The sequence below is a fragment of the Panicum virgatum genome, chromosome 7K, assembly GCF_016808335.1.
Source record: "Panicum virgatum strain AP13 chromosome 7K, P.virgatum_v5, whole genome shotgun sequence".
NCBI lineage: Eukaryota > Viridiplantae > Streptophyta > Magnoliopsida > Poales > Poaceae > Panicum > Panicum virgatum.
This window is the reverse complement of record NC_053142.1, coordinates 31,592,316-31,616,509: the sequence shown is the minus strand read 5'-3', so window position 1 is coordinate 31,616,509 and position 24,194 is coordinate 31,592,316. Positions and strand designations below refer to the sequence as shown.

Below are 24,194 nucleotides of genomic sequence, written 5' to 3'. Positions count from 1 at the left end.
CACACACACACACACACACACAATTTGTAGTGGTGAAAATTTAAATTCCTCTCCTTTTCTTGTTGATGATACTATCGTATTTCGACTCCCAGCTACTGCATTCTCTACAAGCTCAAATGGGAGAGACATATATTGTCCGACTATCTTGTAAATTTTTATGTACTTTAGAGAAATCCAGCATTCGAGCTAGATGTTGCTTAGTACTAAAAAGAGGGGAAATTGATTCGGAACATTTTCCAGGGTAAACTTTTGTCAGCTAGCTAGAAAAACGGTGATACTGAAGATCAAGGCTGCAGAAATGGAGACAGCACACAAGGATGGATGGATTTTTCGTTCCCATGAAGTTGAAGTTTATGGACCAGCCATGGATGTGTGGGACACTGGGACCCATGGAATCCTCCTAATCCTCCGTACATCGACCGTTCATCCCACAAAACTTATGATCGACTGTGGCTTTTGATACACTAGGTCAACAGCGCGCTACGCCGCGCCTGGCAGCGAGCTTAGTTTGATATTTTGTCTGAATTGGAATAGCATTTTGGACTGGGCTCTTTTGAGGTCGCTTCTGGGCTGGGCTGTGTGTATGTTTGTGTACTGGGCCGCTTATACATGTTTTGTGTGCCATTAAGTTTCTGCAGGCGTTTGTTTGACTATCCAGAATGTTTAGCAACGTTTTGTTTGCCCTGGAATGGGTACTCGAGTTGAGATAGATGTATGGAAATAAAGATTTGAATTTTTATGTCAGCAGATTAGTTTTTCACGCCATGCATACCAATCTGTAGTTTATGACACAGAACGAAATACCTATCCACAAAACGAAAGGTCGTACAAAATGAAAGGAAATTGACCACATTACTCAAGCATAGCACTTGGCATAAACAGCAGCAGAGATGATCACTATATTTCAAAAGGAATACTCGTGCATATATGATTCAGGTTTAGTTTACAGGATCACATGCACCATGCAGTTCGGTGACTGTAATACATTTTCATTCAGAAGTTCCTAGCAACATCCAATAAGCATAGCTGCTATGATGAGGCCAGATGTGGTACTACAGAATAGACATCAACTAAACACACACAAAGCTAAAACCAGCAAGGAGAGCTGAGCATGTTTTTCTGCAGCAGGATACTCAGTTGACAAATTGAGTGACATAGGCAGTTTGCTACAGCATTATGATTCAGGTTTTGCTGCCAAAATAAACAACCAAAAAGATCTAGAAGTTGGTTTCTAAGTCTTTGTGTGTGAAGTTGCTGCAGAGATGCTCTCTGAACCATGTTCTGGATCATTGTTCTGAGTGGTGCTTCATTATGCAACACCCTCACAAAATAATGCTGTAGGCCTTGTAGGTCTTTCCACCTGTTAAAGTCAAGTGCCAAAAGAAAGTGCTATACCATAGTTAGCCATGCTAAGCGGTAAAGCACGCAAAAGGAACCATCAATACATGGTTAGGCTGCTGCTATCTTTTTGAGTGGAAGACAGACGTAGTAGCAGTGGGGTGGGGGGGTGGGGGGGTATATACAATGGGCTGGACGTGCGCATCCTCCTGCAAAGATAGTTCAATAACTGACCAGGTGCTTGTGAATTTAGAAGGCCTGAAGAATCCTTTCTTGCATCAGGTTGGCAACTTACAGTACGCTGTGGTGCCGTGCTTCGTGTCATCGATAATCCCGTCGCACAGGATCTTGAGAAGAGCCAAAGCAAGCTGATCAATGCGTGATGGATTGTTCTTGCTGCCACAAAAAATGAACCCAGTCTCGGTGTATTCAGAGATGGTCTGACTATCATCAATCTTTTTAAGTGGAAGGAGATCAGCAAAGGTGTCACAGATATCAGCCAAGCCATGTATCATAGTGTTGTGGCGTTGTTTCTGAACACTGCGGCCTTGAAGCAAATTTGTTATTTTGTCTTGGAGGATCTCATAAAAGAAATTATTGCTGAGTTCATCCTGTTTCTTCTTGATGAAAGATTCACTAAGAGGTTTCACCTTCACATCTTTGTTTTGATTCTTGTTCTCAACAGAAGCAAGAGCAGCGTCACGTTCAAGCAGCAGATGCATCACTTTGTCTTGCATAGCACCACAGAAAAAATTGCTGGCCTCCAATTACTCTTGTTTCATTTTCAGAATGCTGTAACTGAAATTGTCGATGTTCACATCCCTAGCACTGCAATAGTAATTGAGGACTGCTTGGCACACACTTTCATCAGCTTCATTCTGAGAGGGTTGTGGAGTACCAAATATGACAATGCTTGTATCTGTTCCTGGCCTGTTCCCACATGGGAGATCAACATGCATCCATGCTGTTTCCATATTGAGTCCTTGTAAGGTAGTGTCATAGCCAGAGCTGTGCACCTTCAATTTGAGACTGTCCATAACATGGGCCAGTATGAGACTGCAAGACACATGAACACTTTCCTGTATCTGCAACAGAATAGTGCAAAATAAGTTGTTGTACTTGCGCTGCTATTCAAATAAGTGTGCTGTGAAAGATCAGAATGTGCAATATGAGGCAATTTGGTTTTAACACGGCATGTCTGCAACGGTAAAGGCTTTGTATGTTATATATTCCATGATCATCCTGAGTATGTGGAGCATTTGAATCAAATCCAGCACAGAGCATAGATAAGAAAGACAGCAGGATTTATGATCTCAGCTCACTGAGTTCTGTGTAACGACGCGGTGTAGGTGCACCAGAGCCCAAAGCTAGAAAGGGAACTGGAGGAGCTGACCAATGATTCTGAGATGCAGACACACGTTGACGGACATTTCTATCAGAAGCACGAGGGACAGAAGCAGATAAAGTGGGCGTAGGCGCCGGTTCACAACATCGCGGAGCAGCAGCGGCGTGAGCAGCTAAAATGGCCGCATCAGCCTCCTCGCGATGCCTGCTCCGTGACTGTACCAAATCCGGTACAGAGCACCGCGGTCGTGCATTTCTTCTACTGGAAGGGGTAGGTTCCCTGCAACGTCTCCAAGAAGAACCAGGAACATCCATCTAAACAGTAACATGGCAAGTACATCTAGTGTGAGGGGCACCCAAACTGTAATGGACAATGCATGCTAACCCTTTACCAATCTACCATATTTTTTTTTCTGGGAACGGCAAGAACAGATCAAGCACAAGGACCGCAAGGGGCCAAACAAAGCAGACCGCACAGCAGGGAAACAAAGAATAGGCAGAGCAATCTGAAGGACCGGGAAACTTGCAATGAGAGGCATACTGAGCACATATCTAGTTGCACACTTGAGAGCTGAACAATGGAAAGAGCACCCACCTTATAACCTGCAGCAGGAGCTCGGCACGAGCAAGGCGTCCCACAAGCAAGCCACCTAGATATAGCAGGCGCACCATCAGGAACAAACACCAAATAAGCAGAAAATAAGAAACGAAGAATAGAGCGGGCAGAGCAAGAGGCCCAACCAAATCCAGAGAGGAGGAGCAGTCAGACAACGGTGACCGAACCAGGTGGAGCAGCACGACGAACACGCTGTTGAGACCGAAAGCACAACAGCTAACGGCAGCGGAAGCATTCCAGGCGTACCAACCACAAGATTGCAGCGGGTACCAGGGAACCGAGGAAGGCGGACACCGTAGGCACAAAGCAAGAGGGCAAAGCTCATAGGGAAGGCGAGGAAACCCGAATAATCCGTACAGGTTGGTAGATCTGGAACTCACCAAAGTCCTGAAGAGGAAGGAGCCAAATGCAGGAGAGGAGGCGCGAGCCCCGGTAGCGCGCGGCGAGGACGGCGTGGATGGGGTGGTTCGGCGCCGGCGCACCCCCGATGGGCTCCTCCGCCGCCGCCGCGCCCCCACTGCGGCGAGATCCAGCCCTCCCCAAAGCTTCCCCAAACCCTACACCGCACCCACAGGAGTCAGGAGGAGAAGGAAAACAAAGGCTGTGTTTAGTTCCGCCAAAAGTTCCCAAAATTTTTCACTGACGCACATCACATCGAATTTTACGATACATGCATAAAGTATTAAATGTAGTTAAAAATATAATTAATTGCATAGTTTGATTGTAAATGACGAGACGAATCTTTTGAGACTAATTACTCCATGGTTGGACAATAGTTGCCAAATAAAACCGAAACGTGCTACATCAACTTTTTCGCGAACTAAACACACCCAAAAAAGAAGGCGGCCAGAGAAGAGGCGCTGTCCCGTGGAAAAGGGGCGAGAAGAGGCCGGCTGGACCCACGAGCCGCGGGGCGCGGTGCGGCAGGAAGGAGCCCCACATGCAGAGAGCGAAAGGAGGCCGGATTGGGCATGGTGCAAGGAAGGTGGTGCGGCAGCAGGAGGCCCACACACAGAGGGCGACGCGCGGCGCAACGCCTGTGCGACCAATCCATAGCCCGCGTCGGCCGTCCTCTCCTGGCACGTGTCGATTGACAAGCGTTCGAGCCCTCTCGCGGCTCCCTCTCCACGACGAATAGTAATAAGAGTATTTTCTCTCTCGGTGGTACGAGAGTGATACACTGGTTCGGCCAAACCGCCACCGACTTTGTTTCCACCATCCTTTAGCTTCGTGATTGCTAGATGGGCCCTCATGACGGTTGTAGGTGATTTGGCTCTGTCCTTACTTGCTTTGGTGAACCCTTCGATCTATATGAGGCTGAATGACATATTCTGATTGGTCAGATAGGTGTTACCTTGGATTGAAAGTGTATTTATTTGCTCCTTCTGGTGTGTTTTTTTTCCTTAATATACTTGTATATACAAATATTCACCAACACTTATAAAAATAGTTAGTAATATACCCGAACTGCTAAATTAATATTAATTTTTTATATGTTTATGAAGAAATTAACGGTCTAAAATTTTTATTAAAAAAACGGTCTAAAATTGGTACTTTAAACAACGGTCTGGGTCGGGGCTAGCGTGGCGTCATGCTGGGCCGTGTAGGCCAGTTTTGGCGGCGCGTGTGGCTGGCAGGTGCTGGACCGGAGGTGCACGCACGGCGAGGTGTGGTTTAGGCCTTTGAGTCTGGGCTGATTCCGAGCAGCAGGCCGGGTTAGCAGGTTAGTACAGTCAGCGGGTGGGGTCGCGGGCCAATTAGCGGGTTGACTTAGGATCGTCTACGGGTTAGCTCTGTAATTAAATGGTTTGGCCCAAACAATTTAACTTCCAGTCAAGTTTCCACGCAAATAATTTAACTTAAATGGTTAGCTTTTGAAATTAAATTCGAAGGGCATAATTCAAATTTAGTTTCCACGCAAAATTAAATTAAAATAAAATCCAACCAAAATAGAATCACAATTCCAAATAAATCCCAAGTAGATTCATACTAACATTTTAATGATCGTTATTTCAAATTTATTTAATATTGCTGAGAGTTCGTGATATACTTACATGATCCTAGCTATTAGCACATCCACGATTTTTTTTGAAAATAAAAAATTTCGACCTATAACATTCTGTACAAAAAATAAGGGATGTTACATACTTGTTTGGCCAAGATCTGCTTCAGTTGGAACTTGGAAGTTGCAACCTAGCTGGTGACTAGGAACTGATCATGTAACCTTATTAGGCTTTGTCTGGACTGCTAGTTATTTTGCTATACCTGGGCATGGAATAACCTTACTCAGCGTCATGGACTGATGTGTTAAATATGTAACGGCCTGGTTGAATTTGTACTAATGTTATGCAACTGCTACTACCTAGTATCGTTCTCAACGGTGATCTGAACGAAAAATGCACAGACTACTATAGCTTTGACTTTTGTAATTTAGGACGTGGATGCTGTGAGCTGATCCATCTTTATTAAGAACTGAATATACAGAGCAGTGCCTATTCCTGTTGTCAAAGATGATGCCTGAATGCCACTAATGCGTTTTCTTTCTTTCTTTCTTTCTTATGATGCGGAAGCTGTGGCATTCATCAGTATCCAAACTGTTCTGGCTAGTGATTACCTTCTTCTGAGTGGGGTCTTTTTTTCTTTAAAAAAAGGAGCAGTTTCTGTACAAATGGAAACCTAACAAGCAACTCTTAAGTCGAGAGGCGCCCTAACAACCTAACAAGTTGGTTTTGCAATCCTAGTGCGTAGATTTGAGTGTTGGAATTGAGTATTATAGATATGCTCACATGACTCAACCAAGGCTGGTATGCGTGCAACGTTGTCTTACACATGGTACAGTAAACACTACACTAAAACTTTTAATTCATCAGTAACTTGTGAGAAAATAATACTGAAATCCAGCCAGGTCCAGGGCTCCAGGTCCTGCATTCCTATGATAATCAATGTTTTTCTTTCAGTAAACTTAGCTCATCCTAATATGCAACCGTGTCGCTGATGCAGAGTCATCTTAATCCAGGCAGGCGAACTGGGCATCACCAGGCAGGCGCCCAAGCACTTGGTGATGTTTGTGGTTCTCTCAAAGTTTGACATCAGTCTGTCATGGCCGGGCGTGCGCCGAAGAAGCGTCGAAGAGCCTTCCACGCTTCTTTCTATGAGAATTGAGAAGCGTACGTGGAAGGCTCTCAAGAAGGCAGACGCCATGGATAGAGCTGTGTCCGAATACTGAAAGTCTGAACTCGTTAAACTTGTTCCTCCCATGCTCTGCTAGAATTACCCACCAGTTTCCTACCTATCTCTACTCCCCTATCAAATCTCGGTGAGTTTGCGATCGATGGAGTCCGCCGCCCGCCGGCCGGGCGCGTCGGCATGACTGAGCCCGCTCGTCCGTCGGTGGGGCACGCCGCCGAGGGAGACGCGGCATGGCTACGGATGGGCGCGTCCATACCGGTGGTCCGCAGGCCATGCCAAACCCAAACCGCCGCAACGCTATTGACGCCCGCTCGTCACGTCTGCCCGATTCGGTAGCTCAGCAGCTCTAGTTAACATTCAGCGGCTCCGATGGTAGATGTGACTTCCAGGCACTTCCTATCCCTGCCCGCTTCGCTAGCGTAATCATGCGGTTGGCCGGGTTGGGCATGTTGCTGGCTTCCTCCTGGATACAGATGAGCTCAAGGCCATCGCGCGCGCGCGCGCGAGAGAGATGCTTAGCACTGGTACTTGGTAGTGGTGTGTTTACAAATGAAAAGAGGAGGATCCATCACACATGCCTGTACTCCCAAGAGATGAGGGGAACCATATCTCCATGAATGCAAGGCATAAGGCACTGCATCTCTCGCCTTCCTGGGGAGCAAACCTTTTATTTATGTGAGATTTTCAGTATCAGTAGCCCTCACTTTTGAAAATAAAAGAGCACAGCTCTACTCCTATACCGAATAGTATTGGCTTATGTACATGCTTATTGGAAGCCCAGGTGTGTCCACAGAATGTCTCAATTACGCGCAGTGCAGTGGTGGTGCTATCCCTGCAGTACCTAGTACTGCCAGTGAAAGACTGATCATCTATCTGCATTATCACTCTATTTGGGGCTTATGAGCCTATTTCTCCACCGATAAGAAGTATCATCTAAATCCATTTAAGGTGAAACTTTATAACTCTGTCTATCAATATATAAAACTTCATATAGATTGACAACACAAGCCTGCACTCATCATCATTTGAATTTCACCATAAATGTCATTCTTCCCTATCAAAGCCAAGCCATTTATTTACATGTCAATGTATGTCAGCAAAAAGGTTTCCGTACGATAATCGAGACAAAGAAATGCAGAGGTGATGGCCGGACCAAAGTATGCAGGTGGAGACTAGGAAGTCAAGGCCGTGTTTAGTTTAGGGGAGGCGTAAACACAAAATTTTTTTGCGAAAAAATCTTCTCAATTTGAAGTACTAAATGAAGTCTATTTACAAAACTTTTTGCACAGATGGGTTGTAAATCGCGAGACGAATCTAATGATGCTAATTAATTCATGATTAAGCAATAATTAGCGGATGGTTACTATAGCATCACTGTTGCAAATCATGGATTAAGTAGGCTCATTAGATTCGTCTCGCGATTTACAGCCCAACCATGCAAAAAATTTTGTAAATAGACTTCATTTAGTACTTCAAATTAGCAAGATTCCTTTTTACTTTAATGCGTTTATGGCTTTTTTGCGTTTACAGGTAGGAACTAAACAGGGCCCAAATTAAAAGCCAAGAAATTTGCAGTTGATGGATGTCTCTGTTTGCAGGAACGGCTACGGATGCAGTTTGCAGTTAGTGGCCTCACCTACCCAGGTTTTGTTTAGTTTTCAAAAAAAATTCTACAGTACCTGTCACATCAAATTTTTCGATACATGCATAGAGAATTAAATACAGTTGAAAAAATAACTAATTACACAGTCTAACTGATTAGCACGAGATGAACCAAAACTCAAATTTTTTTGCGAACTAAACACAACGCCAATAGGAATCGAATCAGACAGGGGTCCTCCATTTTCTCTCGCCCAAAAATCTTCTCTTGGATCTTCTTCTCGTCCTTGTCCTCCTCCTTTAGTCCTGTTTCTTCGCGCATCAGGCCGCACCTCCGCCCCCTGATGAGTCATGAATAAAGTCAGCGTCGTCAGCCCCACCGTGCAGGCCCCCGCGCGACCACACCGGCCCTTAGAAGCCGGGAACGCGGAACGTGGGCATGTTCGGTGTTTCGGGAACTTCGTCCCGGAACGAGGAACGGGAACGACAGGGAACGGCGTCCCAAAATGGTATGGAACGTCGATCCGATGCTGCCGGAACATGAAGACGGTTCGAAGAAGATTCAAGCCGGACATACCTCAGTCAGTGCTCAAGGGCGTCAGGCAGCCAGTGGCCAGCGGCCGGCACCACCGCCAAGGGCTCTGGACTCCGGCGATGTGATAGCACGAGGCTCGCAGCTCTCCACGCCTGGCACTTGTGCCTCGGCCCTCGGCCGTCTGCCTCCGTCATCGTCGGCTCGCAATCGTGCAGTCGTCGTGCTCCTCGCGACGGCTCAACGAGAAGCACAGCTCGCCCTCGCCCACAGCCTGCTCAATGCTTCGACCTTGCGCCTCAGCGGCTCAGCCTCGCCAGTGCGGCAGCGGCCGCCATGGAGTCCGACTCGGACCCGTCGGTCCGTCCTCCTTCGGGGTCCCGAGTCCTGACGGCAGACGGGTGTAGTAGAGGATAGGGTTTGTTGTTTGTGATTCGTAGTAACCGATGGCCGGATTTGAGTCGTTAGCATCTAAGGCCATTCCCAGTGGGAATTTCATAAGAGTTTCATGCACATTAAATAGGATGCCATGTCACAATTTTAGATGATGTGACACTGATTTAATGAGGAGAGAGATGAAATGAGTTTCATCTAGATGAAAATCATGTATGCACGGTTACCAACGCTTAATGAGTATTAGAATTAAATAGAATGGGAGCCTATGAAATAGCAAATATGAAACAATGCATTATGAGGATGAGTTTCATCCATGGTTTCATTTGTGTTTTGGTGATGTGGCACTCTTGGAAACAACAAAATAAAACCACCCATTGGGATTGGCCTAATGGACAAGTATGCACATGACTTAAAAGACCAAAAAAAAAAACAACGTTCCGGGAACATCGTTCCCATCACACTTGGAATGTGTTCCATCTCTGATTGGAACATACGGAATAGGTATAGCCCCTTGTATCATGATTTCACAGAACAATGTTCCACGTTCCACGTTCCCAATGTTCCGGGAACATGGCTTCTAAGCACCGGCCATGGCCACTGTAGTGGGTGGGCAGTACTCGATCTACAACTGCATGCGGGTAGGCCATGACGAGAGTCTAGAGAGAGACAGGTGTTTGATGGCCATGTGGATCTGTAGGTTGCACACACACAAGTCATGGCCTTCCCGGGGCCCGTTTGCCACCCTAATCTCGACGCACGGCGAGAATTATACTGTACTACTAGTTCTTTGATCATCCTATCCGGACCCTGAAGATGCCGTAGAAAGGCTCGAATTAGCGTACGGTTTCACGTGCCAAACTTGTCCCTAGGCTGGACAGCAGAAGCAGCAGCATCATGAAAACTTTCAGTATTGACTGCTCTGTCTCGTCAGCAGCACTACTGGCTAGAGGCTAAAATTTTGCCCCTGTACTACTGGTACTATTTCCACGCATATTAGCCTATTAGGTAGGGATTTATTTCGAAGAGGCTCCTGAAGGAGCTGGGCGAGATGGCTGGCCGACCGGCCCGCAGATGTTGAGAGGAAAGGGCGATTACCCCTCTTCTTGTCTTGAACTGATTGCCCCTCTTCTTGTCTTGAACTGCGTTTGCAGCGTGACGCCATGCGGGTCAACTACCGCATTTTTCATCCTCCATCGCCTGCATTTTGGGCCTGATTTAGATGCAAAATTCAAAATTCCAAAACTATTACATCGAATATATGCGACACATGCATAGAGTATTAAATCTAGACGAAATAAAAAACTAATTACATAGTTTACTTGTAAATTACGAGACGAATCTAATGAGCCTAATTAGGCTATGATTAGACACTAATTTTCTACAGTAATTGCTACAATAAATATGTTCTAATGATGAATTAATTAGTCTTAATAAATTCATTTCGTAATTTATAGATGAGTTCTGTAATTAGTTTTGTGATTAGTCTATGTTTAATACTTCAAATATGAAAAGATTCACTTTCAAAAACTTTACATGGTGCATCTAAACAAAGCTCTAACAAGTCTATGCATGCTCCTATTGTCCTCCTAGAAATTTGGCGCGCCAAAGGGACCGTGAGCTGATTGAATTAGTAAGGGAAAATGGGGTTAGATAAATTAAATTTCAATTACTTTGTTCATTTACTTTTTTTGAGGGGTTTTACTGTGTCTCTGCCACGAGCAAGCAGACGTGGTATCTAAGTGGCGTATATTCCGGTCCTGTAAGGGTAAGGCCCAATTTCTTTTCCTAGTCCCAAACTTATCTGACGGCCAACCCTAGTCGGCGACGATGACGGTAGCTTAAGGATCCGCAAACAAGCAAGTTGCAAGTGATCAAAGCGTTTAAAACTCTAGCTGAATCAAGGTAGAGGTGCATTTGCGTGGAGCGGAGCGGCTGCACAGGCCCCAGTGAGCTCGGCCACATCGGTTCGTTGGCGGCCGCGCTGCTATTTTTCTTCTTTTTTCTTTTTTTCTTTTAGTTATAGTATAACTAGCAAGGTGGCTCGCGCTAATAGCGCGGGTAACTAGTTTTTTATTTAATTCTTTAAAAATATTTACATTGACAGAAGAGATGTATTTTGTAATTTATTTACCTCTCATTTGCTCTTGTTGAATATTATACTACTTGCAGCTTTCTATGCATAGGAGTTCATATAATCATCACTTTTTATGTTGCTTTATTCTATATTATAGTTGTATATTTTAGTACTTAAACCTGCAAAATCTAAATTTGAGGATTGAATTCAATTTTGGATCACCTTGAATACAGAGCAAATTGTACATAATTATATTCATATAAAGTTTTTTATAATTATGAAATATATTTATATGTATTTGATAGTTATGTTTGCCAACAATCTGTAACTTAGATGTTGGAGTTCGATTTGTATCTTGCAATATTTTGATTAATATTTAGCGAAAATATATCTAGTGTAGTTGTTAGAGCACTTAAGTAGCATCTAGCATATCTAGACATGACTCATCATCGGAGCGAAATAAAAATAATCATGGATTAGACAAAAAAAAGTTATGTTAAAAAATAAGTTGAGGCCTCCTGCTGGCTTTGGTAAATAAATGTTATGCAAAACTTATATATATGCGTGCTATGTTAATGCATATATGTTTTAAATTTTTTATTTAACCGAACCAATTATTATTTTCCCACTTTGGTTACTGCACAATTTATTTGTTTTTAGCTCATATGACTGCATATATTGATCTACTTTAGAGTTTTGTCATCTCAGTGATAGATAGTTCTATATATATCTTTGTTGTTGTTTCTAACTCTTTTCTTTATTTTTCATTTTCTCTAGCAATTTTTATTGATTTCTCTGTCTTCTATTTTGTTCCTCGGTATATTTGAAATTGATTAGTGTGTATCGCATCCGATGCATCTAATGGAGAAGTTTCCTGTTTAGTACTGTGCCTCAAGGTTTTTTTCTGAGCGAAGAGGAGCACCGACAACGTACATTTATTTGAATCATTTGATTTTGTACTGTAGTCAATCGACTTTGAGATAGATTAGCAGGGCTTTAGGCCTGTATCTGTGGCTAAAATAATTTCAGTTGTGGCTTCTTTGATGGAGCAGTTTTTTTATGGATATAGAGCTGTTTTGAAAACCGTTCGGTAGAACCGCTTCTTCTATTTTTTCATGAATATATGAAAGATGTCAAATGTCCAACATGACATGTCTATAATTTAATATTTTCTCATTCTAATGATATTATTTATAGACTAAACCAATAAATTCACTTTTGTCCTTTTCTTTTGCCCTCATTTTCTCATTTTTCCTGCCTTCTTTTTCTATTCTCCTTTTTCCTGCCTTCTTTTTCTATTCTCCTTTTTCTACTTTCCTTACCCATTCAATCTTGGTGCTTCTTTATCTTTTTATCTTCTCTTTCTCTATACTTCTTTAGAGGTATCGATCACATTTGTGTTCCATGCCTAGTGTGTACTTATAGAAGATTAGATGGGGATAATAATGTTAATAATTATCTATGCTATTTGATTCCTCACATGACTAACTCCCTGATTTTTCCCATACATCTATTTAGATTGAGCTAATAATAGTCACATTTATTTGTAGATTTCGGTGCTTTACCATTTATCCCAGTGATTATTACTTGTATGGAACTATTATATGCCCATAGAATCATAATTCTTTGTTGACCACCATCAGATTAGTTTGTATAACTAAAGTTGTTCAAGAATATGCAATATTTATGATGATAATTCTTGTTTGGAGAAAGCATTGGTTCTTTAGCGGATATTTCTCTCACATTAATTCGTCTGTGTATTTATTGGCCCACACTTACAATCATAAAGTGCCAATGGTCTTGCAATAGATTGCAATATGTGAAACTCTGCGCATCATCATTATTTTTTCGTCCCTATCTTGACGTTTGGTTGCTCCAGAAGAAATGGATAGATTGAGTTCGGCAATGATTTTGAGTAGAATCCAGTGTGCTTCATGCAGCTGCATGTACTGCAGGACGTTCTTGAGACTCAAAAAGTTGTGATTCGGAATCTCGGGCAAAGACTATGGTCGCGTCGTAGTGCAGGGCGTTCCAAAGATTTTTCAAAGCAATTATCTCTTACAATAGTACCAATACAATACAACTATGGTCGTGTTGTCACGCTTATGCTGCTGCCATTTTTTTGCATCTTTAAGGAAGGTTAATGCGAGACATAGATGGTAACATGAATTTTTATGTCATGCAGACCTTGTATTTAACTTTAATTGGATACATACACTTTTTGGTAGTTTAAAATATTTCATCTCATTAAATTGGACATGGACTCTTTTGTCCAATTTAGATAGTTAGATCATCATTAAATCGAATAGTGTAAATCCTATACACAAATAATATTTAGATCTTCGTTAATTTGGAGTATTTATTAACTTTATTTGCCATGAAACTCAAACTTGGATTTTTATTATTGCATTTGATACTATTTATTTAGCTATTTTTCTTCTTAATATGATTCATAATCACTACACATATCAACAATAATTTTTTTATTCTAGTTCTTGCATTTATCTATTTATTAATCATATTTGATGCCAATTTTTTTTTATAATTTTAATTTTTAATTTTGCTATTTGGCTAATAATAATTTTGTTGTCGTGTGCCAATGCTAATTTTTTTAATTTTATAATTTCGAATTTGCTTATTTAGTAATTGTATTCAACATGGACTCTTTGGTTAAGTCCTAATTTCCTTATTTTTTTAATTCCAAATTAAGCTATATTTACTAATGGTATTTGGTATGGACTCTTTGTCATGTCTTTTTTTTTAAAATTCGAAACTAGCTATTTATTAATCGTATTTGACATCTCATCGCGTTTCTTTACTCCATCATCATCACGAAATCATCCGTCCATCCATCTTCGACATCCCTTCACGTCGGGGCAGTGCCACGACACCGGGGGCACATTGCGTCAGAGGCTCCCTCTGCCAGCCTGTTGCCTGCGACCACCGTGCTGCTAGCTACCAGTAGTTGCTAGGAATTCAAGTCAACATTATCTCTTTGCAAAGAGGTATTAACAGTCCAGATTAATTCTAAAACATATGTTTTTCCATCAAGCTCATGTATTACCCATGCCCCCCTCTTCTTCAATCGTCCAGAACGCATAATCCGTTTGCAAAACTTTTAACAGGTACTAACAATATGACATACTAAAAAATTAGTCAACCGACAACAGTTGGACAGTCATAGAATAACGTAGGAATTTCTAGACCCTCTTGACGAACGTGGTGGTTTGTTTTAACACTCCCTTAATAATATAATAGAATTTATACTTTTAATTTTAAATTTAGCTATTCAGCTAATATTAATTTTTATCTAGTGGTAATGCTATTTTTTTAATTTGATAATTCAGAATTTTCCTATTTAGTAATTGTATTCAACATGGACTCTTTGATTAAGCCCTAATTTTCTTATTTTTTTAATTCCAAATCAAACTATTTACTAATAGTATTCAGCATGGACTCTTTGCCATGTCTTAATTTTCCTTAATTTTTTAAATCCGAAATTAGCTATTTATTAATCGTATTTGATATGAACTCTTGAGTTAGTTTGAACCGTTAGATCTTCATAAAATCCAACGGTGCAAATTCTTCTCTTGATGCAAGCTCCTTCTCATATAACCGTGTGATCGTCGATGCATATCATTTTTTCGTTTTGGTTTCATACTAATGAAGAGTCCCTTCTATCCTGTTCATCATGAATTTTAATTTCCACAAAGAATCTGAGTCACAGTTAATTCATATACGACTGCAACAAACCTGATCTTTTCCTTATTTTCTATTTTATATATTCTTCTAATACATCTATTGGTTAATAACTTGCATCTATGCTTACAAACAATATAGATTTGCCCCCTATTTTCACTTATTAGATCTGAGCATTTTTTCAAATCGAACCAAAAAAAATACCCCACTAATTTTTGAGCTAAACTTGGCACCTAGTCCAGTCCTATGGAAAAATTTCGGGACCGAGCTCTAGCTTTCTACTATTTTTGGTTCAAAATAATTAAATTATAATATCAGGTCATGCTCTCATGAGGCTGAACTTCTCGAGCCTGGTTTCCTCTGACCAATCCTGAACCTACAAAGGTGTGGGCAGGGCAAGATCCAATGGGCTCGAGCACAGCCTAAAATGCTTAGATTTACCATTGATGTGCTAATTTCTTGTCCCTCCACATTAACATGGTGGCTTAATATTTTTATGTTGAAATTTATGTAAGTAGATAGATCTGGGTATTGAGATTCTTTTATTTATCTATTGACTAATTACATTCTACATGGGTTTTTGATCTAAGTAATTTGCTTGGAAATACAATTTTTCTTTCCGACATAGTTATTTAATACTACTATCTTTCCTTGATTATAATTTTTAATTTAGCTATTTATTGGTTATACTCAAGACGAATTCTAGGGATTAATCTAGATAATTGGAGCATCCTACAAAATCAATTATGTAAGCTATGATTAGCATGGTAGCTTCAGGTCATAATTCAAAATACAGCTATTGATGAATTTAATTGCATAAGCTCTACCATAAGTAATTTGCTATCCAATATTTTTGGAAATCAAATACCAATCTAATATTTTAAATAAAAATTAGTTATTTATCACATTTGTCATAGACTCTATATTCAGCTATGTCTCTTCCCAATTTGTATACAAATGAATTACAAATTTCTTTATTTTCTTAATTCTTAATTTAGCTATTTATTAACCTCAGTCATCAAGAGCTATTAGGACAACTTCCTATGTCCTTATTCTTCTAAAAAAACTTTAATTTTTTATGGGTGTTAATCTTCTTTAATTTGGCTTTTTAGTCAATTACCAATTTTATTAATTTAATTTCTGAATTTATTGATGAACTCTTTAAGTTACTGTAGACTATTAGATCATAATAAAATCAAATGATGTGTATTTTTCTCTTTTCTAGATTAATATTTTAATCTCTAGTCACTTTTGATGAATGCGGTGACTTGTTTTAACATCATGGTATTAAATGCAAAAACTAACCTCATTCATCATGAGCTCTTAGGACAACTTTCTATGTCCTTATTCTTCTAAAATACTTTAAATTTTTGTGTGTATTAACCTTCTTTGACATGAGCTCTTTAGTCAACTACTAATTTTATTAATTTAATTTCTGATTTTATCGACAAAATCTTTATGTTACCGTAGACTATTAAATCATAATAAAATCTAAATGATGTGTATTTTTGTCTTTTCTATATTAATATTTTAATCTAGTCACTTTTGACAAACGTGGCGACTTGTTTTAACACCATGGTATTAAATGTAAAAAATTATTAGAAGGTTGAGTGGGCACTTTATAAGAGAGGCAAAGTTGATTTTTTTATCTATTAATTAGCCCATGGATATATACAGCTCGTTGAATGCATTCTGTTTGACTATTCACATGACCTATTTGGAGTTCAGATCAGAATCACGTTTGGCGTAAGAAAAAAAAATAAAGGAAGTTATAGTAACTGCAGGTACGGTGTACAGAAGAGAGTGTTGATTTGCGAGTGTGTATGATGATGAATGTGCTTGTGTAGATTAATTACTGCCGACTCTAATTAGTGATGAAGGAATGTAATTGGTTGTTATTAACGATTGCCCCTAAACTACCACCTTGTGATTACTACAATGATGTGTAGTACTATCGCTACAACAGCTTTTAACAATGAATCAGTCATCGTTGTTCGTGTGGTACTGAGGTGGTAGGTAGGTACATGTACAAGTGGCGTGCTGGTGCTAGCTTGCTTTGCAGCCGCACGCAAGTTGGCCCCTAATCTCTATTGTGATCGAGTCCTATGTTTTCTCTCTATATATTTACTAATCATATTTGTCATGAATTTATTGGGTCAATGTGAACCGTTATATCGTATTCTAATACTATTTGTTTGTATCATTTTCCTATTAGCATGGTAATTTTTACTTTTTTATGGAACATGGACTCTTTAGGTTCAGCCTAGACCGTTAGATCTGTTTCTAATTAAAATGGAAATTTCTTACTTCTTTTCTCAGACGTGTACTCTCTAAGTTAACCTAGACGGTTAGATCTTCATATAAACATGTACTACATGTTTTTCAAGTCGTCAGGGGATAACTGCCACAACCTTTTCCTCCCTCTTATTATTTGTGCTATTGCTGTTCTGCATCTCAACATCTCGGATTTGTGACATATCACTCTGCACCTGCCTTATTCAAATTTTGCTCATCCGTCCTATGTCACCAAAAACTCTTTCGCAGCAAAGAATCAGGTAAACAGACTGAAGACATTCTAGGCTAAAGGAGGCCATGGTTCACTAAACAATCTAGGATGCTCCATAGTTGGCTTGATTAACACATAAATATATATTGACCCCTTTTAATTTCTCTTACTTTTAAAGCTAATATATGTTATCAAGTAGATTTATATTTGTTAAAGTCATATGAGGGCTGCACATTCTAAGAAACGTGACTTTGGATTTGTGTTGGAATGTAGTTCATTTAAGTTATGTGAGGGTTGCACATTCTAAGAAGCGTAACTTTGGATTGGTGTCAGATCCTAGTGCACAAAATCAGTTAGTTTTAACCTCTCTCACCTCCAATGATGGCTTTTGCAATTTTAACCTCTGTAAACTTCTTATTGTTTTGACACGTTTTCAATTCAGCAAAAAAAACAATTAAAGGTGGGGAGTTTGCCACCCCATTATTTTCTTGAAAAGAAAAAAAATGAAATCAGGTGCTGATCACTTTATTTTGGTACGTCTCGTTGCGTGGTTGTTTTTTGGAAACAGAACGTAGATGAGATGAGAGTAAGGAAAGAGTATGTATTGGTTTTCTTTTCCATATATTCATTTTCTTTTCTATCAATTATCTAATATCTTCTCTATATATTTGATATGGACTCTTTAGATTAATGTAGACCATTAGATCTTCATAAAATCCAACGATGTAAATTCTTCTCTTTTTTAGATTAACGTGGGAATTTCTAGACTCTCTCGGCGAATGTGGTGGATTCTTTTAACACTCCTTTAATAATATAATAGATTTGCCCTACATTTTTCCTAGAACTTATGTTTTCCATTTTCTCCATTCTGAAGTTTTGCTCGGACAATTCAAATTTAGTTCGTATTTTCCCTAATTTTCCCCTTTCCCAAATTTTGTCGACTTTTTCTTACAACTTTTGTTGTTCTTAACTTTTTCTTCAAATTTTATTTGCTTCATTTTATGTTTATGAACATTTTTACATAATTTTGTTTTATTTTCAGCAAAACATTTATGTTCTAGATGCTTGTGCTAAATATTATTGCAAACAATTTTTATCATATACATTTTGTTCATAAAGTTTTGTTTATAATTGTGCACTGGACCGAGAAGATAGCCATTTTGGTTGAGGAACTGAGCGGGGTCAGATGGGACCACAGGAAATTGACCCTAAGTTTTGACTTTTACGGGCGATTGTAAACTTGCTTTGCCCCTCCTTGCTGCCCTTGTGGATGGTGTGGTAATGTGTTTAACACTTTACTGGTATTCTACACTGCACATAGCCCAATATACATTGCCTTATTAATTATCAAATTAATAGATATGTTTGGAGCAACATTACCAGTCAGTACGTGTATATTGTAAAAGTAGATTGATTGCTTGAAGATTCAATGCAAAGCTTAACTGCATTTTAATGTGATTCCATCTCCCTTTTTGTACGTCAAGAATTTATTTAATGTGATCTAGCTTGAGATTTTTTTTTTTCTATGCTAGAGTATTCTAGATTCTTTCTATGCTGGTCGTATCCATTTGCTATTTGCTAATATAAGATCTGACTGCTAATGAGAAAAAATATCTTTACTAGTATCTAGCATGAGTTCTTTATCTGCTGGAGCATTCTAGAATCTTTCTTGGTTTCTCTGCTAGTACGCAGGATCCGCTAGCATATGATCTGACGGGTAATGAAAAATTAGCTACTAATCTGATGGCTAATAGAACATTAGCTATGTGGATATCTAGCCTAAGTTTTTTGGCTGCTGCTAGAGCATTCTAGATTCTTTCCTGATTTTTCTGCTAGTACATAGGATTTGCTAGCTGCTAATGTGACGGCTGATAGAAAGTTAGCTACCGGATCAATAAGGAGCGTCAGAATGCACCGACTCTAAAGGTAAAAAAATCAACTTTAATGATGGCTCCTTATATATTCCTCACCCACTTTGCTTGCTGCTACTATATATCTCCATCGTCTCCTCCCTCCTCCTAACCACAGGCAACCAAACCTAGGTCTCAAAACTCTATGTGCATTGATGCCAGCTGGAAGCCACTTTCCATATTAATATAGTAACAATAAACAAATTATCAGCCCTAGACAATAGGAGACAACACATTGCAATTGAATTTTAAAAAAGCTTAACACAGTATGCAACAATACAGGGGTTCTAATACACAATTATCATGTATCATAATAACATATCAGCACAGAAAATACCTAGTATGTTTCTAAGTGATTTCAAAGAGAATATGTCACTGAAAGATCTTATCCATCTTCAAGTCCATAGGCAAACATGATCCCATAACATATAGTGGAACATTGTAAAGTTGGGTAAACTGAGGATAACAAAAAATAGTAAATGAATCTACGATTTGGAAGACCTTATGGAGTTCTTCTTTGGCTATTATAGTATCAAAACAGATTATAAGGTTTTTCTTTGGGGCTTTATCGATTGAAATTGTAGGGAATCTCATTTCGCCGACATCAATGGTAAACAAGGAATATCCTTCCTTATTAATTTTGCTTACATAGTCTCTCATGACTTTCCCACATCGCTTCACTCAACAAAAAAACATATTTTTTCTGACTTTCCAATCTAAGCAAAAGCTTATCAAAGTATTTTCTTATATACTTCAACAACATGTTTAGCTCTGCAGTCATTGGCAATCTATTAGGAGAATTCCACGCAATGTCTTATACACAAGTGTATTATCTGTGCAAACCTAAAAAAAGGAATTCGGGAGGCCTATCCTCATTGCTTCTTTTAGAAGAACCAGACGGAGACGGCGGCGTAGGCAGCCATGGGAGTCGACAGGGGCACAGTGTTGTCAGAGAAGAGAGCAGCGAGACCGTCGAGAAAGGAATCGCCGCCGTCGGTGGTGTTGCCGGCGGTGGAGGAGGCGCCGGTGACACAGGACATCCATAGATGCAATCTGTTGGGGTGCAGCCGGCCAACAGATGCAATCTGCTGGGTTGCAGCCAGCCAGGAGGGGGCAGCTTGCAGGGAGGAGGCACGCCCTAGATGGGGCGGCGCAAGGAGGAGAGGTGCCATGGCCTAGAGAGGGCGGCGGCGGCTGGTGGGTGGACGTGCATGCAGGGAAGCACACGTGGGTTAGGGCAGCGGAGAGGAGAGAGGCGCACGGCCGGCCCTATAGATTGGCCTGGACTCGTGATACCGTGTAGAGAATTGGAAAAACACCACACACCCTAAGGAGGGGGTGACCTCTATTATATATTGCCGTATGACTTTGAGTACAAGTAAACTCAATACAAGGAAATACAACAATATATCTCTAATAATCACCTATGTTGTGTTTCTATTGGAAAATAGGCCCATGAAGAGGCTCATTTCAGAAATTCCAAAGCAAGAGTGTATGGCATCCAATAATCCTATATTGCTATTTTGAGTTTCTTCAAGCCAACTTAAATAGAAGGTCACTCCTGTGTAGTTGAACACACAATAATGGGAAAATGAGACTGGTTTACACAATGTGCGCGGGCATATGCGTGTATCGCTTCACGTGATGAACCGTGTGACTTGTGCCTTGCAACTAATGCAGCAAGCAGCCAAGCTAAATTGGTGTAAACTTTTTGGCATCTTGAAAGGAATTGGTGCTCGTAGTCTAAGATGGAGAGGTAGTGAATTATGAAACTTAAAACCCTAACCTATGGTCTCCATATAATTTACACAAAACATAAACTAGAGCATGCCATCTAGATATTCAACTACAGTTTCATCTAGTATTCCAACCCACCAAACAAGAGTTTTGCAATTTATAGCCAAGACTAACAGGATAATATTCTTTGAAAGTAAAGGCACACAAGTTGCAAGTATGAAATGCGGAAACTTAAAGAAGTGGGTTAAAAAAATACCAACTCGGTACATCAATTTTTTCCCATAGTATCGGTAGGAAAAATGCACCCTAGTCCATGTTGGAGCTCCATCAAGGATATGCTTCTAGTCACCAAGTCTTTGCCGGTTAATAGCTTGGTCTCGCCACGAAGGTTCATGCCAAGTAGGTGAGGACTTTGCCACAAAGGTAATGCTCACCACCTGTCCCCTTGACACTGTCTTTATTACAGAGGTTCCCAGAAAGGAGGGGTCACCTCGTCCTCCGAACACGATCGTTGTCGTAGCTCCCCACCAAGCCGGAAGGTTGATGACTTGTTGGCGAGCCATCATGATTCTAAGGGGCCGGCACACCAAGAGTATATCTGTGGTTCACTCTAGAACTAAACATAAGGCAGCAAGACCTTGCTCCCTCTCTCTCTATTGGTATAATAGAGGAAAAACACTCTCTAAGCATATGCTAAAAGCATTTGGATATGATCCTTTAGCACTATGGTGGCTTGGATGTCTTCTTTAATATATATGAGCTTCTTCTAGACTCCAATAACCCCAAATGGTCGAGTGAAGGAGGTATTTACAGCCCATCAACTCCAAAGAGCCATTGCTCCAAGGGCCAGAAAATATAAAATAGTACCGGATGAACCGACACTCTATTTATTTGTGATCGGATCATCAGATACCACCTTTTTACCACATAGCCATAGGCCCTTTCTGCCACGCCACCTTTTGATTGTGTTACTGCACTGATGCATTCATTCGATGCCTGTCGGATCATCCGGCACTGAAGGGTTTTCTCCCATAAACTTCTGCCGCCAAACATGCACTTTGCATGATCAAATGATGTTTCGTCGGATCATCCGACGCTGAAGATCGGACCATCCGGTGTTGAAAACTTTTCTTCACTTGATCATCGTTGAGATTCTGCCTGCATCAACCCATTGATTTTGTATACTGTCGGATCATCTGACACCCTTCTTCAAGTTGTCACTTGTCCAGCTCATCTCAGCTGCCATTTATTCTATCTATGGATTTTAACTATTGCTTGGGCATCTTGATTGTAAACCGGATATCTTGACTATGATTTGAACTTTATTCATGGGATCTATAAATTCTACAAATCTAATCTCACAAACTCATTAGTCACATTGACTATGTTGTCATTCAATCACTAAAATTACAATAATAGCCTAATTGGGTCATTTTTCTTACCATCTCCCCTTTTTAGTATTAAAAGGTGTTTGGGAATCCTGTGCAGCATATACATACCAAGAAAAGTGTCATTTTTTGCTTCAACTAAGGTTTGCTGCTGGTGGTATAATTCTCGCCGTACTCCCATAGAGATTTCTCATGTCTTTGATTATCCTGTACAAAGCATGAAGATGTCGTAGAGCGTCTCAAATTAGACCATTCGGGTATGCATGGTTTCATATGCCAAACTTGTTCCTGGTCTGGTCCACAAAAGTAGCATCATAAATAAAAGCCTTTTATTGGTCACAATTAAAATAATGTTGTAGCTTTTGACAGGCCAAAGAGTGCTTCGCAATGCGCTGGCTGAAATGAGGTTTCATTTTCAGCCAATTGGAGAGTAGAGTGAGATTCCATTTTTAGTCAATTGGAGAGTAGAGTGAGATTCCATTTTCAGTCAATTGGAGAGTATAGGAAGCGTGACTCACAACAGCACCTTACAAAATAGTGAAATTAGTTTTCTTGGACCAGAAGCCAACCACCCTCTACTGCCTACTCCATCTCACTGCCACCGAAGCGGGCGTGCGGAAGTCTATCTACCGCAAGGGTCAAGACGACAGGGCACGGATGGTGTTTCCTTTCCTCATCAATGATGAATCCCCAACCCTTCTCTTTTTAGATTGATCTAGCGCATTACCTAATGGAATGTCCAAGTCTACAGTGCGGATGTCAACTGCAGTCATCGTCACTAACTCATCGATGCCATTGCACGGATGAAGCGGTCGATGTGGAGGCCACGGAGTCGGTAACTATGCCCTTGCCACGGGCGTGTAGGTTTGTAGCTACCCGTGGTCTGCCAGGGCAGCACTAGTGTAGCTATCTGCCTCTTGAAGGACCTTATTCGTGGTCTAAATGTTCTCATCGGTGGTGGCTTAGGAATCAGGATGCAAGTGGGTCAGGTTTGGGTCAACCAGTGACCAACCCAGCCAACCCATAAGCATTTATTTTGTTTTTTGGGTTAGTCTGACCCATTGTAATATTTACACCAGTGACCCAGTAGGTTAACCCAAAACAAATGCAACAAAGTATTGTGCAATGCTCATGGCCATTGCAAATCATTCTTAATTAATTAGCATCAACTAGCGCAAATCACGCATCGATCCATTACTCTTGACGTCAATAGAGCTCCATGTACGCCGAGATCTGCCAGAACAGGTCCTTCTGCTTCAGGAACAACATCTTGTCTGGTCCAAATGATATGAGGGGGAGAGCATGGGATGGGGAAAGGGGAGGATAAGAGAGATTGGGATACCCCAAGAACCCAGCCCCCTTGGCACCAATTGACAGCAAATTTCAATGGGCTGGTCTAATGAGTTATTACACTAAACTTTGAGTTTTCGGTACTAGGTCATTAGGTCGATCCAGTAGAATCTGCATCCTGAGTAGTGGCTGAAAGGTGAAGATTCTGTTATGTCTTATGTGCTATTGCTTGTTGTGGTATGATATATCTGGTGTCATATCATTTTCTTTCTATTCCATTAAAATATGTGTATGTTGTGTGTATATAACTATGCTGAGTTGAGTAGTCTTAGCATGATTACATTATAATCTAATTGTCTAGTATGATCAAAGCTTCTTTCCTGTAAAAAACAGACAGCCCCTCGCCCCATCCCTTCTTCCTGTGTACTAGAGTAGTTCGGAGACAGAACCATTTGCACGCGTACTCCTTCCCTCCTCCTCCCCTGCATTTTGGTCTTGAACAAGTCCATGCTCCTAGAGTCCTATACAACTTTAATGACGGCCCCTTATACACTCCCACCCACTTTGCTTGTTGCT

At 40.6% G+C, this 24,194-nt stretch overlaps 1 protein-coding gene across 1 annotated transcript; it reads right to left on the bottom strand.

The window, feature by feature from the left end:
- Positions 1-873: 873 nt before the first annotated feature.
- Positions 874-20,375, bottom strand: LOC120640115. The gene is made up of 6 exons (XM_039915995.1): positions 20,098-20,375; positions 3,679-3,899; positions 3,424-3,514; positions 3,278-3,332; positions 1,634-2,423; positions 874-1,547 (listed from the first exon to the last, which is right to left on the bottom strand). The coding sequence occupies exons 1-5, from the start codon at positions 20,373-20,375 to the stop codon at positions 2,106-2,108; spliced, it is 963 nt and encodes a 320-aa protein (XP_039771929.1). The 3' UTR covers positions 874-1,547; positions 1,634-2,105.
- Positions 20,376-24,194: the final 3,819 nt, after the last annotated feature.

Coding starts and splice junctions, on each gene's coding strand:
- LOC120640115 (XM_039915995.1), bottom strand. CDS start 20,375: ATGGCACCTCTCCTCCTTGCGCCGCCCCATCTAGGGCGTGCCTCCTCC. Junction 3,900..20,097: donor TACGCCGCCGTCTCCGTCTG/GTTCTTCTAAAA, acceptor AACTAAACACAG/CCTTTGTTTTCCTTCTCCTC. Junction 2,424..3,277: donor CTCCTGCTGCAGGTTATAAG/GTGGGTGCTCTT, acceptor ATTCTGTTGCAG/ATACAGGAAAGTGTTCATGT.